Source organism: Poecilia formosa, unplaced genomic scaffold (genome assembly GCF_000485575.1).
Source record: "Poecilia formosa unplaced genomic scaffold, Poecilia_formosa-5.1.2 Scaffold285, whole genome shotgun sequence".
Classification (NCBI taxonomy): Eukaryota; Metazoa; Chordata; class Actinopteri; order Cyprinodontiformes; family Poeciliidae; genus Poecilia; species Poecilia formosa.
This window is the reverse complement of record NW_006800224.1, coordinates 195396-215034: the sequence shown is the minus strand read 5'-3', so window position 1 is coordinate 215034 and position 19639 is coordinate 195396. Positions and strand designations below refer to the sequence as shown.

General features: G+C 40.1%; 1 protein-coding gene across 9 annotated transcripts in view; it reads right to left on the bottom strand.

The window, feature by feature from the left end:
* Positions 1-19639, bottom strand: part of ctnnd2b (catenin (cadherin-associated protein), delta 2b) — a 134697-nt gene that overhangs the window by 66367 nt on the left and 48691 nt on the right. For 6 of the 9 annotated variants that reach the window (XM_016681557.1, XM_016681559.1, XM_016681560.1 and 3 more), the window contains exons 4-10: positions 17772-17888; positions 11036-11187; positions 10767-10940; positions 9194-9339; positions 7353-7591; positions 6107-6238; positions 1855-2098 (exon numbers count right to left, since the gene is read on the bottom strand). In XM_016681557.1, coding sequence (XP_016537043.1) covers positions 1855-2098; positions 6107-6238; positions 7353-7591; positions 9194-9339; positions 10767-10940; positions 11036-11187; positions 17772-17888 — 1204 coding nt within the window. The remainder of the gene's footprint in view (positions 1-1854; positions 2099-6106; positions 6239-7352; positions 7592-9193; positions 9340-10766; positions 10941-11035; positions 11188-17771; positions 17889-19639) is intronic. The other 3 variants (XM_016681558.1, XM_007571672.2, XM_007571674.2) reach the window with 1 other exon arrangement.

Below are 19639 nucleotides of genomic sequence, written 5' to 3'. Positions count from 1 at the left end.
CCTCTGTTTTGATACGACTCTTTCGTTCATTTGGTTTTGCAACATAATTCAACGTAGTCGGACAAAACTTACAGAAACGCATCACAAAATTCAATTTCTAATGTTTCAGCCGCTGTCTGTGCACAGTGAGAAGAGTCGGCACACAGACAGTAAGGAGGCTGCAGCAGCCAATACGAGCTCTGTTACACTATGAAGTTCATTGTTAAGGAACCCAAGATTAGCAACAAAACATTCCCATTAGGGAAACACTACTGCACGCATGTATTTTTTTAAAAATCACTATTAAAAAATACAAGTTGGCTAATACTAACTTGTATCAGTAATACAATAATAATAAATACAAAGTTAGCTAATACTTTCTGTTAACTAACTTTCTGTTTGCTAGCAGAAAGTTAGCAAACAACAGAGACTGGGAGTTGGGTTTAGTCAGATAGTGAATAAAGGCCCAAAACCCAGGATTGCATCTAGATATCTCAAATTGAAATAATAAGAATCTGGAAAAAATTGGAATAAATTATATATATATATATATATATATATATATATATCCAGGCAAGAACTGCACCCATTTAGTTTAAATTTTCTAACCCTAACCCACTTATTTTCAGGAGTTGCCTTGAAAGCACATTTTGTTGTGCGCTGGTGCTACACAGACGAACTAAGTTGAACTGAATTAAAGTGAAGTAATGGGATTTGTTGACAGAGAGGCGCAGATGTATTATTGAGCAAGTTAACGCTACCATAGATCACTTGTTTATTTTATGAGTGTAGTCTTAGGGGGCTGGGGGGAAACCCTCACTTTAATGGAGGAGCTAGGCATGGTTAGCGCTGATGCTGAGCGCGCATGTCGTGCACATTAAGCAAAGATGCTATGGGTCGGCAAGTCTGCTAATTTGATGAAGCAGGGCAGATGTGTTGAGGGCACAAAACAATGATGCCGGAGCAAAAGAGTGAGCAAACAGACACAGCGGGTGCAATGCGCACAGAGAAATAACCACTTGGACGATGGGTGAAGAAAAGAGCAATGAAAACCACAGGAACAGTTTTGAGAAGTAAAAGTATACATTTAATTTTTTTTTAACCATTTCTAGAACAGCATGACACTCTGATGGCGTAAAACATGAGCCGAAATGCCAAAGTGAGAGACTCGAGCTCGATTCAGACTGTTTCTGTTGTTTACATCAGCAAATAAATAGAAAGAAAACGAAACAAATCTAAGACACATTCAGATTCTAGTTTTAGTGCCTGACTAGTGCTAAAGGGGGAAGAAACAGCCTGTAAAACAGCTACTAAACTCGCTGTCTTTTATGCGCATCTCTCTTTCTTTTTTAAACTCAGCACGCCTCCACCGCGCCCTCCCAGACGCACCGAATGTAGCCGATCGATGCCGACGGAGAGGAATGTCGGACCTAGCCGTGATGGTGAGGTTTAAAACCGGCTCTGGAGGTGCTGCGCAGGCATTCAGACAGCTGAGTGAGCGAGCTTTAAGACCGGTCAAACCGGAGGGGACGGTGAAAGATGTGGCATGACGTGCGCCTCATACTAAAGCCCAGATTCAGCCAACCTTTTGTCTACCAAAACCATCAAACCCCCGACAGTCAATTGTCCGCAGCAGCAGACTGTTGAAGCAGCACTTATCTTTGGCACCCATTTGTTGTTCACTTCTAGATGCTGTCGGTGTCAATATTTCTCCTCAATGCTTGAAACAAAAACTAAAAAAAAAAAACAAGTTTTCTTTGGTGAATCTGGCCCTCAGTAAGTTTTGTGAAAGTGGAGAGGAAGCAGAGCAAAGGGCTTCATCAACAAGTCAGAGCATTAATGTCTTTTTTTATTATTATTATTTTTTCTCCTCACCTTGGGTCCTTTTGGATGCTGTCCACCGATGGAGACCTGCCCAGAGCAGGCTCAGGGGGAAGAGCCGGGCCCGACTTGCTGTAAGGGGACTCGGTGGAGGGACAGAACTGCAGAGTGCGGTACGGATTGGCGTAGTCGGCCGCCCCGCCTCCCGTGGCGTAGTTGCCTCGCTGGAAGGTGCCGGCGGCGCTCTGGCTTCCCGTTCGCTGCAAGGGGATTGGGTCAACACCGGGGGAGGACGGGGCTAGAGCGGGAAGAGGAGCGTAAGGATGAAACAGATAGTTGAGGACCTCTTGGTACAGCTGGTTCACCACTGGGGGGGTTTAAGGTAGGCGTGGAGGGGGTTTCAGTCAGCGGGGAAAAGGGGGAAGGAGAAGCAAAGCACAGGCAAACACGAGCCCCCCCCAAGAACCCCCCACGCCAAACCCAAGGATCCATGTACGGGAAGCAGGAGCAGTAGAAAGCAACGACACCGGAGGGAAAAGTAAAACAAAAGCAAACGTCATGAGACAAATGCAGACAACTTCAGCTGCACAAGTGGGACATCAGATCAAAGTATTAATTTGAAAAGTTTACACGTTGTTAGTGTAGAGACAAGCACACCAATGTGAAAAACGTGACGATTACAGTGGATTTTTGTTTTTATGTCAGACACACTGTATTAGTTTATGGTTGTATGAATGTGGAGAAGTTAAAGGAGTATGAATATATTCTCAAACTGATTCCCGTCTCTTAGTGGATTTTTGAACTGTTTTTGTTTTTGAGAAGCTAAATTTACTTCCACTTAAAATTTCCAAACTTTATACAAGTAATTCACAAAATATGACATTAATATCATTTAAACATCACAGATTTCTTATTTGCCCATAAACTTTCACTGAAGTTTTATACTTTTCTTTAATTCTACTGTGTTGCTAGGCCAACGCTAATTGGATCACACAAACTAAATGTGCTTCCATTCTTCCTAACAATCAATAGCATTTATATGAGTTTTGGGAAATACATTGAGGAGCCTTCTATGAAATTCAGTATTCAGATTCTCACAAACCTTCTGACATATCAGGATGATATTTGTTTTCTTTTTTTAGGGCTCAGTTCTGCTGAATGCACTCAGTTTACCACAGGAAGCAAGCCTTTATACATTTTGTTGTAAAGATGTGGGACTGCTGATGAAAACAAAAAAAGCCATTTCCAAACGGTAGCTCAGACAAAAACGGATTGTAAAACAGTCCAGGACAGACCTGGGTAATGTGATCGACGCTTTGGCCATCCGTGTGGGAGCCAAGTTGGGTCATGTTTCGTATACATACCAAGATAACTACAGGACCCCCTGCAGAGCCCGATGATATGCGGCCTGCTCGGTTCTAACCCAAACCACCTCACCGATCTGAATCTCACTCATAAGTGCAGAACCGGAGATCACTTTTTTGTTATTTCAAAACTCCTTGGTTTCCTGCTTTCGTCTCCTGGTACCATCAGCATCAAAATCCTTTAAATCCATAGTAGTGATCGGTTGAGTAAGCTGACTCTATATGATGGAAATTGGTTTCTGAACGAACTGGTCATTTTATTCTCTTTCTGCACGTTATTCCCGTTGGCCACGACGTTCACCCAACCAGGCGACCGAGATCCATGGCGCCGCTCCAACAACGTTTCGGCGCACGCTTGATTTACGTTGATTGCAAGGCGCCCGAGCTAATGCCCAAGGGATTAATTGAGATTAATTTTCATCTTTGAGACTAATCAGTTAACAGACTGTGACTGGAAGACAAATTGCCACCGAGACCCCGATTGGATTTGCCTACCTGGCTTGGTTAAAAGCACTTCCGTCATCAGACGGAGAACGGAGAGGATCTCCTATGTATATTAACCCAGGCTGGAACATAACATCATTAAACCGCTGCTTGACAGGAATCAAGCTGTGCCTGTTTCTGCTCTTTTCACGCTGTGTTTGTTTGATCCGGCGCTTTATTCAAGGTGTCGTGTGGCGGCATCTTTTACGGGCTGATTTCGGAACGTAATTGGTTCAGTGGATAGGAACACTCTGCAGGTGTTTAGTGCTACTTCCTGTTGTCTTCCTGGCCTTATTACCATGCAGGTTCTACAGCAAACTCCTTGGATTTCACTTCATGCACCCTTTTTATTTTACCTAAGGGAGCTTTTCTGAATATTCTGTAAAGTTGTAACTAATGACTGGTAAGTTATTGACAAAACGGGGCTGGGTGTACATCGTTTAGGATGGAAGACGGTTCAGATCTGCTTAATTTGGGTCTCTTAATAAACCCCAGCAGTAAACTCTGTTTAATGTTGCCTTTCAAAACACCTCAGCTTTTCTTTTATATTGAAAATAAATTGGAGTTTTAATTAAATAATCTACAAGTCAAATATTTTCATTTGAATCTATGGAACAACTTACAAGCCAAGAAAAGAAAGGTGTCATTTTCATTCCAGTTAACAATTTCAATGCACTACTTTCTGTTTGTCATATAAAATTCTCATAAAATGAATTAAAATATGTGACTGGAAAGTGACTACATGTGAAAACACTTAACGGGTCTTCGCAAGGAGGTGTAGTGGTGTTTCTAACCATTTGGCAAATCTGCAAATATTCAACATAATTATTTTTTTAAATTGGGTTATTCTGACAATTTACATCCTTTTATGTTAGCTTTTGAAGAAAGGAGGCCAGATAAAACACAGTGAAGAAAGGGATGGAGGGCATTTTGATAGAAAGCCATTTAACACATCTAAGTCTCATATGCTCGTCTAAATCAGTAATCTAGCCTCTGAAATATGAATCAATATGAAAATCAATAAGCAATTTCCCAGCCAAACCATCCTCCTCTTTTACCGTCTCACCTGTAAAATTATAATGAAAATTATTCGAACCTTTTTAAGCTGATGTAAATTATTGTTTTACAAACACACAAAATCTTAAACTTATAAAACTAACTTTTTATGTGAAGTATATTAAATGGACATTAAACGACTTTTGCCAAACTAGATTTAATGATCATAGTTTAATGTTTTACACATGTCTGAGTGCCACCTAGTGGTGAAATAAGTCGAGTTATTCACAGAAGTCTGTTTCTCTCTCCTGGCACGGATCGGCATGCTGTGCATGAATTTTCAGCGGTGCAGACAGAGTGTCTGCATAGCAAATAATGAGCACCGTGTAGCTACAATTGCAATTCAGAAGCACTTTGAATTGCCTTGTTGCTGAAAATGTGCTATAGAAATAAAATTGCATTACCTTACAATTGTGAAAAGTGCAATATTGTTTAATAATGGCTGAGTTCATGCCACAGAATTTTTGACCAAAAAGAAATAAAAGATGGCAGGCCAACTTTTGGGAAAACACTATTTATGCTACGATATCAGATGTACAAGATCGGAATCGACTTAGAAACTAGTTAGATTTATTCAATCACATTTTCTTGAGTAACTTTTTTTTTGAAAAACATTCCTTTTAGGAGTATTTTCACTACGCTGTACTTTTTACATTTATTTGAGTAAGTTTATAATAAAGTATTGCTACTCTTGAGTAAAATTTCTGGACTCTCTATGCACTGAACGGACAAACATGTTTTAACCAAAAATTCAACAGACACACACGCACCTGCAGTATTTTGTTAAAGTTTCATAACTTTTATGTTGAATAAGTTGATTTGGAAATATTCTTTTGCCGAATTTTGCTATTTTTTGTTACCTATATAAATTATTGTCATTTTAAATTTCGACTGAACTTTATATTTTTGGTCTGTCTGATGATGTAATTTTTAAATATTAATTGATTGATAATTTGATCAGTTATTCTTTTTACTCTTACTCGAGTAATTTCTCGGTTGGCTACTTTTTACTTTTTCTTGAGCAAAAATTTGTTGAGCTAGCGCTACTCTTACTTGAGTAAATTTTTGGGTACTCTGCCCGCCTCTGTTTATTTCTCACTGCAGCTGATCAAAACAACAATGCCATTTTTACACACTGAATTTTGCTTCTGGATGGTTGCAAAACAGCTCTAATGCCATCTCTGTGTTTATCATTTCAGTGCAGTTCTGGTTTCACCTCTGGCTTTATCTCCTGCTCAATGTGTTGACTCTCTGCTCAGCCTCCATCTGTCAAACCTCCTGTCTGCACCCCCCTCCCCCCCCGTCTCCTGTCTTGTGGGATTTTGCTTAATAGACCTCAGTACTTGTAGACGTCCCCCTGTATGCCCTAAACACACAACCTCTGTCAATATATGTCCGCTCACCTTGTCCTCTAAGGTTGGGCTTGGTGTAGACTCTGTCCTCATAGATGGGATCAATGTGGTGCTCGGGGGACTGGAGGGGCCGCAGTTCAGAGCCCAGGTGACTGTGCTGGCTGCTGTACGAACCCCTGGAGCCTGGAGGACACAATGTGATTGACTTTAGACAAACGCATCTCTGTTGTGTGGAAATATTGTTGATGATCATCACCAAATATCTTTGTGTTGCGTTAAAAGCAGTGTTAGATATGCCGACGAAGAAGATGGATGATGTAAAAGAATCTTTGTTCGATTCCATCTTTGTAAAGATGTGTAAAAACTCTTAAAGTAAATGTGTCTTTATTTAAACTTTCATAGTCACACTAGAAATTATGGAAAAATCCAGACTTTAATTAGGATACATTTATACAGAGTTTCCATTTTAGGAAATAACCTTTTCAACCAAAACCTTGTCGATAACCCCAAATAACCCTTTTAAAATAAATATCTTTGGAAATCACTGGGGGGGCGCAGGAGAAAAAGTTTGGGAACCACTGGTATAGAGAGATTGTGAAAAGAGGATCACCAAACATGTCTCCATCTGCTCCAACCTTGGGAAATGTCACAGAGTGCAGCCCCCAAACGACTGAAGGCGACTGAATGTACTAGCAGCCATGTTAAAACAAGTGGGATTTTTCCCAGTATAAGATTGTGCTGCTGCAAAAAAATTATATATATATATATTTTTTTTACTTTATTTATTTATTTTACACATCTTTACCAAAGGTGAGATTGCTACGGTACAGATTTTGAAAAGCTGAGAAAGATGAAACCCTGAAAAGTTTTCTCAAAAAAAAAAAAAGAAAACACAACAAAATTATTATCTGGAGTATAAGCAACACATCTCATCCACGCCTTTTTTTTTAATATATATATCTAATGGATTCTGAATAAAACATGAAGCCGGTTATATCAGACATTAGGTGGCATGTGCTTTCTATCATAACTTTGTCCCCAAGCTGCTGAACATTAATCACACATGAACAGATATTGGGCTCATGTCACATTAACTAGCATCCACAAAAATTAAAGAAAGCCCTTAAGAGAACCCACAACTCTGATGAGATTGTTGATGAAAAGGGAAACAGAAATGGAGTTTGCAGCAAACGAGGGACACGGAAGCCACAAAAAACCAAAACAAAACTAATGAAACAACGAGCTGCAAACGTGACAAACACGCACACTCGAAAAGTAGAAATGAAATTGCCTTGACCTCTACCTGCCAGGCTCCCAGGCCTTTGCAGGGTTGCGTTGGCGTAGAGCTCGTGGGAGATCTTGTAGCTGTCGGCTCCGATGTGATGCAGCATGCGCTTGGTGGGCGACAGGGTGGCGTAGCTTCCCACGGCCGAGCTGAGCTGGTGGATGGGCGATGAGATGTGGTTCCCACCGGGGGAGGTGGCCATGGGGAGCGGGGAGGAGGAACCGGCCGCCATGTTGATGGGCGATGAAGTGCTGCAGGGCAGGGAGGAGCAGGTGTTTTATTGTTAGGTACGGTACCTATCTTAGCTATTTTCAGTTTCTTTGAGATGTTTTATGTGTAGAGGAAGCACAAAGATGTAATTCTATGGAAACGTCTGAAACAGGAGTGTCCAAAGTGCGGTCCAGGGGCCATTTGGGCCCCTAGACTGATTTTGTGCGTCTCCCAACTGCAGTTCAAAAGTGATACATATTTGGCTCGTCGATGCAGATGGAGACTTTTAATTTGTAATCAGGGTAAAAATTGTCACAAACATTTTTTTTTTAGAGGGGAATGTGCAGTGTGCCACAAAGTATTAGTCTCTTAACCAAGTTTTAACAAAAGGTAAAAGCAAGTTTATCCACTGAGACGCCAACTCTGCTGCTCCCACATCAGCTTTTGTTCATTAGATGTCGCTAATCATAGTAGAGGTTTTTGAAAAAAGTGACCCAGATCTTGTTCCTATTGCTGAAAATAAATGTATTCAATTGAGCCCAAAAGAAACTCAAAACCAGATGCTTTCATTTAAATACAGTAAAAATGCTCAATCTGCAGCATCACTATAGGGCCACTGCAGAAAAAACTGTTGTAAATTTCTGCCAAAAAAAAAACCTCTCAATCTTTTTATGTAATCTCAGAAATGTTCTAGAAATAAAAAACATTTGCTAGAAGAAAAATCTCATTTTTAGATTAACATCAGAAATTTTCTACAAAACACTTGGATATTTCTAAATTTCAAATGTCGAAAATTTTCTTGAAAAATTCTACGTTTTCTAAAAAATGCATGATATTAATCACAACATTTCTGAGTTTTTAGCAAATATTTAATCCTTTTTTTCTATCTACAAACACTCGAATGCACCGTCATAAAAATCCCAGTCAAGTTTTGGATGTACAGTAAATATATTCCTACAGGCTGGTGATGTTGACTGAAAGAGACAGGGTGCACCTTTAACAGTTCTGTCTGTCATCTGGTTTTTTACATAAAAAGTAACAACGCCGTGGTTTTAGAAGAGCCAATAACCTGGAAATTAAAATTTTAATCCGCCACACTGTTATATTACAGTTTTGAAGCGTGTTTTAAACTCCTTCACATTGTTCCGGCTGACGGCTCTCTTGTTTGGGCCGCGTTTCCACACAATTAGCTTTGCACAACAGCTTGTTAGGATGTGGAAACATGTTATTTAACTCAAACTCATTTGCATGGCCAGGTCGTGGTAGATTTTAGTGTTGGAAAAGCAAATCACAAGACATAATCAAAGCGGCATCCTGACAAAGCTGCCTGTGTGTCATTTTTATTTCCTCAACAAAATTAAATTACAGAACAAGACATGGGCTGCTTGCTGCTGTCAAGGTACGCTGTAAAAAAAAAAAAATAAAAAAAAAAATGCTGTAAAAAAATCAAAACAAATATGTATTTATGGCTGCTGGTACTTTACCGTAAAATAGAGATTTTTTTTTTTACAGTGTATACCAAATTTATAAGAAGTTATCGTTTCAAAACTACTGGAAAAGTTTGGTAGCTAAAGAAAAATCCCTGGACAACAACAGGGAAAGCCGTGTTGTAAACGAAGCAGCTCTAATGAACTTCAACCGACCTGTAGGATTTTGCAAGTCGGCTCGGTGACTGTTTGGGTGAAGACACTCTCTGCAGCGTGGCGTAGCTAGGCATGTCGGCGGAGGCTGAGCCCAGGCGCTGCAGCTTGGTGGGGGATCCCACCGCCTGCAGAGGGGAGCTGACGCGCTGCAGTCCAGGAAAAAAAATAAAATAAAATCATTTGGACATCATTAAGACGGAATGCTAGTCAACTTCAAAAGGTTTCCATTTTCTAATGATTTTTTTTCTCGATACGTGAATGTAAATAAACAAAAATCTCGAGACAAAATCTCTGATGAGGAGCAGAGAGTAAACATGAAGAGCTGAACTGATGGAAGGATTTGACTTTTACAAAAGCAGCCGTGAGCAAAACGTCTCCAAACCAGGTTCACTCATCATTTTATTTAGCAAAGATGTTTGCTAAAAACAAACAAAAAAAAAAAGCACATAGCACCAGACCGAGCACTGATCGATCATTATCTACACAGGATTAGTTCTTTAGACACAATTAAAATAACAATATGTGCACATACAACAGTGGGCGCAAACCTATCTATTTCAGTTCAAACGCAAAGAAAACTTGACTATTTTCATGCAAAAACAGTAAACGGTAAACTCGTTTTTTTCTGCAAATCTTCAGCCAAGAAGTTTCTGTACTATGTGTGATCTGGGAGACTTGACTACACTACAGCGAATCAAAATACTTCCATTTTACGCAATCATAACAACAAAGTGACGTTTTATTGAAGCATCCGACCAAACACTTAATTACTGTTTCTTTTTCTTTGTCTGAACTTTCAAAATGAGATCAGATAATGTTGGTAAATAATGACACTAAGATGTATTCTGTTGCTTTTGTTACATTACAGCCTAAAAGGCCTAAAAGACACTACATAATGCTCAAAAAAAAATAAAACATTGCTTATGAGGCTTAGTAATTACACCATAAAATTGTCTATTGTTCCGTCTATTGTCACTCTGTACAACTAATTATCAAAAGTTTAATTTTACATATCAGGATTTGGTGAGGAAAGACATTTGGGCTCAATCTCTGTGTTTAATGTTTATACATTTTCCATAAAGCAAAGTTATGTTGTGAATAATAGCACGAGCCTGGACCGTCTAACAGAATCCGGTCCAATCCATCCGCAAAAACAGAACTGAAACTGAAAACCGCTCCAAGAACCAGAAAATCACAAATACAATTAGGCTTCTGGTTGTAATGGGGGAAAAAACAAACAAAAAAAAACATGCTATATGAATTCATTTTGCAGTTCTCTGTAATTAAAAACTGTTTCCTAAAAATGAGCAATGCCAAAAAAATAAAAAAAATAAAATATAAAAGTCAGCTTTGACTTGATAGTTTTACAACATTTATCTCCATGTTGGATTTGTTCTCTCAGTTATAAACATATAGGTGTTTATTGACCTGCAACCTCTGCAAAAAAACAAACAAAAAAAAAAACAAACAAACAGGCAGCTGCAGAGTTTCCAGAACCTCGTTTTTCAACAGTAAGGGACGATTATTCGATGGTCCTTCAATACACAACTTTAACGTAACCATCACTGAGTACCTGAGCAGGCAAAGTGGCACAGGAGTAATACATGGACGGTCCGGCAGGTGCGGCTCCGCCGTCGGTGGACATGTGTAAGGCGCTGCCGAGGACCTGCTGGGCAAACGCGTCTCTCTGGGACTGAGAGGGCGAGTCGGTGGCCACCAACTGGGCGGCTGCACGGCTGGACGTCACCTGGACAGGTGGGGGGTGAGGGGAGAGGAAAGGAAAACCCGGGTTGAGCGAGAGCGTCAGCGGTGGGTCGGGAGGAGAGAGTAAGAAACATTCACCTGGTTGTAGCTGTGAACGGCGCCTCCGACCTGCCCGCCGCGCGCCGCCACCGTTTCCCCGAGCGTCAGCCCTTGGTTGCTATGGTAACCAGCAGCTGCATAGGCATCCTGGCTGTTGAGCTGCAAAGCGCTTTGAGAGAGCAGTCCTTGTCCTGTTAGGAAATTGAAAGAGAGGACTTAAAACGGCCAAAAGCGAAAGCATGGCGTCACGTAGAGAGTGGGGGGAAAAAAGGAGAACTTTATCATTATTTCTTTAATAATCAATCCACCGTATTGTTTTGCTTCTTTGAGTGTGTGGTGGCTAGTAGAAACCTGATGCAAACATGTTAAATCTTGAGATATTCTGCAAAAAAAATAAAATGAAAAAGTACGTCAAGTGCTCGTTCTGTCAGGAAAGACAGAGAAACCCTCCTGCACCTTTCGTCAGAGGGAGAGGTCAGGATCGGACGACAACGAAACGACGACCGACAACGGAGCCGCCGAGGAAAGGAGAGTGAGAAGCACGTTAGCGAGGAGTGACACCAGGTTACGTCACCGACTGGAACAAACGTCTGTCGAAAAGCCACCTCAAACCTCCGTCTCACTTCTGCCAAATCGTTTTTATGTAACTATTTTCAGATTCTGCTCTCTCTCTCTGGCAGCAGTCGGTCTTTGTGGAAAGACTTATTCTCTCTGCGGCCTTGAAGGCATTTTGCAACCTAGTTTACATCCCACGTGTTACACAACATACTGCTTTATTTATTTATTTATTTATTTTTGCAAATGTTTGAAAAAGCGGCAGGTTTGTAACTTGCCTTGAAGTTAAACGATGAGAGAAGGACAGAGAGTGCAGGCTGACAGCTGAGGTACGAATCGCTAAAGTTCCACATTTTCTAGTTTTAAGAGACAAATTTGCTTTTTCTCTACTTCTCTGGCTTCTTCTTAGCGTTTTCCTCTCATGCTCTGTGACCCTTGAACCTCTCTCCCTTCCTGCTCTCTCTTCTACCTGGCTTTTGTTTTGCACACTGCAATGCAAAAGGAGAATTTCACAATGCAGGAATTGATTATTTTCTCCCAAAATCTTCAGATTTTTTGTGTTGTTTTTTTTTGGTAGAGTTCTGTTTCCTTGCACTACTGTAGCATTTTTAAATGGTGAAATTGTGCTGACCAAGATTAATTGCCTTGAACTGAAGGAGTCTGATGAGCGACTTTTTGGGGAAGGTAAAGCAATTAACCTAAAGCTTTCGGAGACAAACGCAAGCGCCCCATCACGGCTACAGCGACATGCAAATTTAAATCATCTGCAAACCATGCCGACCTTTACGGGAGCTCAAAACTAGACATTTATAAGTCTGAGGCAGGCGTGTTCAAACGTCCGGAAAGGAAGACAACGATTTAAAAAAAAAAAAAAAAAAAAAGGCTTGTAGGCAGGAAGGCAAAGACAAACTATTCTTGTAGAAAAATGTTCCATCTTAACCCCTTTTGATTCTTTTTCCTACATTTTGTACTAGAATCACAAGACAAAACAAATCAATCATGCAAAAAATGTTCATAATGCCGAGGTAAAATTAGACAAACTGGTCCACGATTCAGAAGAACGTTCAAAAAATGCATATCAAACGTTCTGACGACGGCATTTAGATAGAATGTTTACCATCTTAAAATTCGCCGATGATTTTATCCTAAGAGTGTCGGTCATTTTCAAATGTTCTCAACCGAGACAAAAACCTGTTGAATTACAACAGGAGGCCCAAAGTCGGTCCTGGAGGGCCGGCATCCTGCATGTTTTAGTTCTCTCCCTGGTTTAACACACCTGGATCAAATGATGGCTCATTAGAAGGCCTACGAGGAACATTGACCTGCTGAAAAGGTTGTTACTAGCACCAGGGAGAGAACTAAAATGTGCAGGACGCCGGCCCTCGAGGACCGATCAGGCATTACTGTAAGTGATGCAGCTGCAACATTTTAGCATTCAATGGACAAAATCACTATTCCACTAATCCAGTTCTCGAGTCAGTGTGGACATTTAAAGTTTTGTCCCTCACCTTTCTGTTCGTCTTTGACGTAATGTAACATGACTAGTTTCTACCTTTAAAAATTCTGAACTATTCCTTTAACACCTAAAGCTAAAATTTCTAACCCCACTGTTGTAAAAATGCAGTCGAGGGAGTCGGTCTACATCAATAATATTTATTGATGATTGATTTTTTTGTTTGTATTTTTAAATTTTTTTTTTAAATCATAACCGTCAGCACCGGCAGGTAAGTCGTCAGATGAGCGTTTTGTAAGAAAACATGCAGAAGAAACACAGCAGCCTGAGCATAACGGCACCAAAACGACGCTTGGCTGCTAATTTTAGACACCGCTTCGTCTGAATTTTAGAAGCTCTTGAAGTGTCATGAGTTGAATCGTTTCGTTTTTTTTTGGGTTTTTTTGCTTTTTTTTGGTGGGGGAGAGAGTTGTGAATGCGCCAACAAAGTACATGCAAATGTGAGCGCACACACTGAGAAAACCTCATCAACAAAGCGCACTCTCAAGCTGTGCCAGAGCTGCAAAGTTGGAATGTGCAATGATGGTTCCATTCAGTGTAAAGTTGGAAGTTAAATGAATAATTTTGAGGTGAACCAGAGACTGGGAGCCTTATGAGTACATGCCAAAAAAAAAAAATGCTCAGACGTTAAAATACTCACTAATTTTTTTTTAGAAATTCCAACATTAATCCACTTTTGCTGATAAAAGCACTAATCTGCCCTATAAACAGGCCTAATCACAGATGTAAAACTCATTTCTTTTTCTTTTTTTTGATGCATCGTAGCAAAAATGTTGGCTAAGCACGGGTGTCCTCAGTGGCTGCATTAATGCATGCAGTGAGCAGCAGTGCAGATGCAGCACGGTTCGGTCCTGGTGCTGCTTGTTGGGAAACGGCCCACGTCACTGCAACACCGACTTCCTGCATCCATCGTGAAATCCTGAGCCTTTTTCACTTGGAGAACTTTTTGAGCTGTCCTCTTTGACAGAAGTCCAAAGAAAATGGAAAATAAATAATTAGGTATGCAGGATATTATGGGCATGGTATCGGCCGATATTAGCTGTAAAATTGAATACATCGACCATTCTGTCAAAAATAACTCACCGAAATAAAAACCTTTGTTTTTATATGACAAACCGTTGACATTGATGCCTGCAGCACAACATCATAAGAGACTGTTAAGTATTGAAGCACGAATGATGAGCTTTTCACTTGTTGCTCGTGAACAGGTTGTTTAGTTTTGTAACGATTTACACATTTTTAAGTTTCAGTGTTGTCATCGTCTTAGAGAGCAAATGTCTAATAAATTTGGCATTAAACCTAATGAAAGTTGGAAGTGTTGCATCATTTTCAGCCTCCTTTTCAGGCTAAATTGGTAGCAGGCTAAATTGGTAGCAGGCTAAATTGACAACAAGAATGTGATTTATTTCCACAGCAGAGAAAACCATATAGGTTGAGTAAGTAGGTATAGGAAAAAATATCGGTATTGGTATCAGCAATCGGTCAAATGAGTTTAGCGTATATTGGATATTGAACAAAAATCCAATATTGTGTGTCTCTAAAAAAAGAAAAAGATAAATCAAACACTGAAAAAGCACATGAAGACACAAAGAGTCTTTGCATGTTTGCAATGATTAAAGAACAGGATCGGAGCGCGGCGGTTAGCATCCGCTGACAGATTAAATCAGCTGCCTAGGGCAAAAAGGAGTCTCTCTAGATAAAGAAGGCTGGAAAATAAAGCTTGACCGCAGTGAAGAAACAAAAAAAAAAGAAAAAATTGCTTTAGAAGGAAGAGAGTGACTGAGCAGACGGTGATGGCGCACTCTTCAAAACGTGATCTTAACCTCCGGGGTCCAGGTAGCTCGAGTTGACTCGGTCAAGAGCGACACGTCTCATCAAAGCCGCACACACAAAAGAACGACAGAAAGTTGAGCGTGCAGAAATCGCAAAGCCAACGGAGAACTTTGCACTCCAGGCTTGTTTTTACATGGATTCACGTTCACGCGTATTTGCACACAAGCCCAAAGCCAGCGGTTATTTTCCCAGAGTTTTCTTTTCTTTTTTTCTTTTTTTTTCTGTTTATTTGTCACTTAAGGTGCGCTTTGTATGGCTCGGGGAGCCTTTTGGGAATCAAAAAAAAAAAAAAGAAAGCTTCATAAATGCATTATCACTCAGATGGCAAACACAGAAGGCTTCACTGAATCCATTTGAGAAACTGGCATGCACCGCTGAAGCCAAATGCCCTCCATCTTCACGTCTTAGCAGTTTTATTTATTTTTTTATTTTTTTTGCCATTCATCCACAGGTTATATTAGAATTAAGTGAGTACACGCTCACAGATGGCTCATGCCTTGTGATCTCACGCATTAGCACACAGCACATCTGCGTGCACCTGAAGCATGTAATCGTGTAGATATTCTGACCCGGATAGACCTGCTCATTTTCTTCCATTCCTTTTTTCTCTCTCTCTCTCTCTCTCACACACAAAAAGGCAGAGTGGTTTTCTTCGTGACCGGAGTCGTCAATCAACGCATTTTAATATTTCATCCGTTTTCTATTTCAGACAGATATTCTAGATGGCCGTCTCAGGATGTGCTGAGTCGGGAACGCAAGCATTAAAAAAAAAAAGTGGATCCCAAATGGGTGAATGCAGAGGAGACGCGCAGATTAACATGCACACTGGCTAACAGCAGCGGCGTGAAGGCTGAAGACGCTCTCTGTAGTCGGCCCACTGATCCGCTCAGCAGCGTGAGACAGAAACTCTGCTGACGCCCCTCTCCTGTGTGCAGGGTTCAGTAGAAACCAACTACATTTACTGAATTACATTTACTCGAGTAACGTTTTTGAAAAAATTTACTTTTTACTATGCTGTACTTTCTATTGTGAAGTGTCGCTACTCTTACTTGAGTAAAATTTCCCAGCTTCTATCTTTTGTCTTTAATGGACATTTGATTTGTTAAGGTAAGAAACTATGTTTTCTAGTCTAATATTGGCAGCTAGTAGAGCTGACTGCACATACAGTAAAAAAAACCTGAAATCACTTTGTATTTGTTTAAAAACGACAGTCACTTCCCGTTTGATGAATAATATTAACTCGTCATAGCGAAGCACCACCAGCTAAAACTGGTTTAAATAAAAAACAAAAAAAAAAACACAGCAACCAGAAATCGACCTCAGGATTCTGATCAGGCCTGAAGTGAGCAGATGTAAAATAAAACATTCCTGTTCAGAACCATGTAAACAAAACGTATAGATGAGCGTTTGATCATGAGCCTCGGTTGGTGCAGCTTGTTTGCTGTTGAAGGAAAATTAGCACTTTAAAAACCTGAAAACTTGCACCTCATTTCAGAGAAAACTTTGACAAACTGCTCAGGCACATTTGCATCGTTGGTGCAAATGAAGCAAATAAGCAACATTTTAGCTCGACTTTGCTTTTTTTCCCTCCCCATCCATTCTCCATCTTTCTGTCCGGTCTGTACCTTCGCTCTCCCTCATCCGTCTTCTTCTGGGATAAATCAGGTGGTGAGTTACATAACTGTTATGTGAACATTATAAATATCAAGCAGATTTTCTGGTACCAGTATTTGGTTCATGATGATGTACGTATCTAATGGCAACCACTGCATGCAGGACTGTACACCTGTCTGTGGTGCCTTCAGTGCAATTCCCACTGTTAGTGTGCACACACACACACGTCTTTTTTTTTTCCAGAGCTTGTGCAGAGTACAGTAGCCACATATTTGTGTGTTTGCCTCTCCTCTCTGCAAACAGCAGGCCAGCTGACATCTCAGCGAGGATGGATTAGCATATCAAGCTACTGGCACAGCGCTGCGTGTCTTCTGACAGTTACTTCACCCCCACAGGGGTCGAGTGTAGCGAAGACACGGGTATCATCTCCAGGACCGAGCGCGGGGAGATCACAGCAGAGTGGGAAGGCGCAGGGAGCGGATCGGGATCTCTGTGAGCGCGTCTGTTTTCATGACACCGCTGCGTGGCGGATTTAAAAACGACCCGTGTTTTTAAGGCCCCCCTGAGCCTGCTGGCAATTTCTAACGCGGCTTTGCTCAGCTGCAGTTTATCAAGCCACCAGAGTACAGCGAAGTGTGTGAAAATTGCAAATAAAATGGATGATGAAAGTTTTTTTTTTTTTTTTTAGTCTTTCTGGCTAAAAAAGACAGATGACCGTTTCCTGTTTTCAAGGTGTTAGGATTGCCAAAATTATTTTTATTAGCTCAATGTGAGAATTAGTGGTGCATCGATTGCAGTTTTCTGGCTGATCGTCGATTACTGAGATTTAAAAAGCCTGACCTGTCGATTCCGATTTTGGCTGATATAAATTTTTTTTGTCCAAAATGTCGCTAAATATAGGAAGAAAGTCAGTGAGTTGGTATGTGGAGACATGACCTGGTGCGCTGGCCTGTCAGTCAAAGCTTTCACACAGGAGAGCAGAAGAGGACGGTGGCTGATTTTCAGACCTTTGCTGAGGTAGACCAGATCGTAAGCATCGGCCGACCACAGATCTACCAACACTAAGGAAATCGGCTGGCAGATAAATCGATGCATATTAAGGAATTATTAGCTTAAAAAAACAAGCTCTTCTGTCTCACTTAACAGTTACCTAGGAGTTAGTTTTGTCTTATTTCAAGTGTATTAATATATTTGGACTATAAATTAGAGTAGAAGTACTTGGAAATATTTGGTTTTTGCAGTGCAAAACATTTATCTTACTGTCTCCTGTAGAAGCGTCCTGCGAGTCCAAGATGCCGGATTCTTGAAGCGACCTGATGCACGAGTCTACGAGCTCCAGGCCGGTCGTCAGCTCCTCCTCTATGTCCTTCTGTCCATCTACATGCGCACAAAACAGTGAAAAGACAATGAGTGATCTGTCTTCATCTGTGTTAAGATTTCTAAAGGTGCATGATTACAGCAGCCCTCCTGGATTTAACCTAAGTGTACTCGCATGTTTTTCATCTAGTGTGGGTTCAAAAGCCATGAAATCCCAGGTTATGTTCCCAAAAAAAAAATCTTAAGGTTTTAGTAACAACTAGACATTAATTTAATAACCGTGGGTATAACAATAAATAACCGACTGATAATTTGAGACAAAAAAAATAAAGAAAATCAGAAACACTTGGATGAAAACACAGAAAAGTCATATTAATGTTAAAAACTTGTCCAAAATAGTGTAATAATACAGCAGCTTCAATTAACTTTTCAAGTTTACAACTAGGCAACGTGTTGAAGACTTTGTATTTCTTTCCTTCTTTTTTATTTTGGCTCTATTGCAAACAAGGTTTCTATAAAGTAAAAAAAACAACATTTAAAAACAGATGTAGGGCGTATTTTTGAGAATGCATTCACACAAGTGTTAATTTTAAAGAGCTTTTCAAAAACTTTTCAATTCAAAATATCTTAGACCTTTCTCTCAAGCAGAGTTGAGGCGGTGAAAGTTTTGCTTCATTAAAAACACCTGACATGAATGTGGTTTGAAAAAAAAAAAAAAAAAACTTAATAAAAAAAAATAGCAAAGTCAAAGTGATTGGTTGTCATGGCAAATTCTTGATGGTTATTCAAGGTTGACAAAACCAGCTATGAAGCTTAGTGGGTAATTACTTTTTCCCATAACCGTTACTGTTTTGGGTAACTCTTTTTCCTTAGTAAATGTAATCACCATTTGACTAAGTTTGTATTTTCAAATGTTATCTTTGTCTGACGTTAAAATGTTGCTTGATCATCTGCCTTGAAGTTTGGCAAAAGAGCAAAAACTGAAGAAATCTGTAAGAGGGGCGGGGCAGTAAAAACTTTCTCTTAACACTGCCATCATTAGCCCTATGGGTTAAGGGTAAAAATCTGATCATTTATCAACAAATCTAACGGGGCTGAGGTCCGCGTTGTACCGAGAGACAAGCCGTTTGTCTGTCAGACAGCGGCTGATGGCACGGCCAGTGTTTTCCAGTTAGAGACGGCTGCCAAGGAAGATAAAAGCTTACAAATGAGTCTTAGCGGCAGCATTAATCTCTTACGGAGATGGAAGGAGAACGTTAATAGTAGCGGCCTTAGTGGGAGGATTTAGGAGGCCTATTTTATTGACTTCAAGTGATGCCTTTGCAGACCGAAGCCTCTGCCGCTATTGGCAAAAAAAAAAAAAAAAACACTTTCAAGACTGACTGCGATGTTTCATTGAATTGAGGCAACGCAGATTTATTTGTAAGCAAAGTGCTTTAAAGGGAGAGAAACAAAATGGAGCACGGATAAAGAAAGTTACGTTAAAAACAAAGCAGTCATATATTACAGTAAAATTGAAGCCGTACAGAAAGAGGAATTAAAAATCTAATTGGAAACAAAAGAACCAAGATACGATACAGCGAGAGAAAAGATCTGATACGATACAATACGACAGTAAAATAATTTTTGACCTTTATGCTACAGTAAACAGTCATGGTTTTAGTTGTCATTTGAAATTTCTGCACATTTCAGTGTTTGGCTTCCAGAATGTATTTTCAACTACAAACTTTTAGTTCCTTATAGATAAAAATAAGATACAGATATTAAAATATAATTTTAAAAAATGAGACCTTGAGGAACTCCTCGGGATC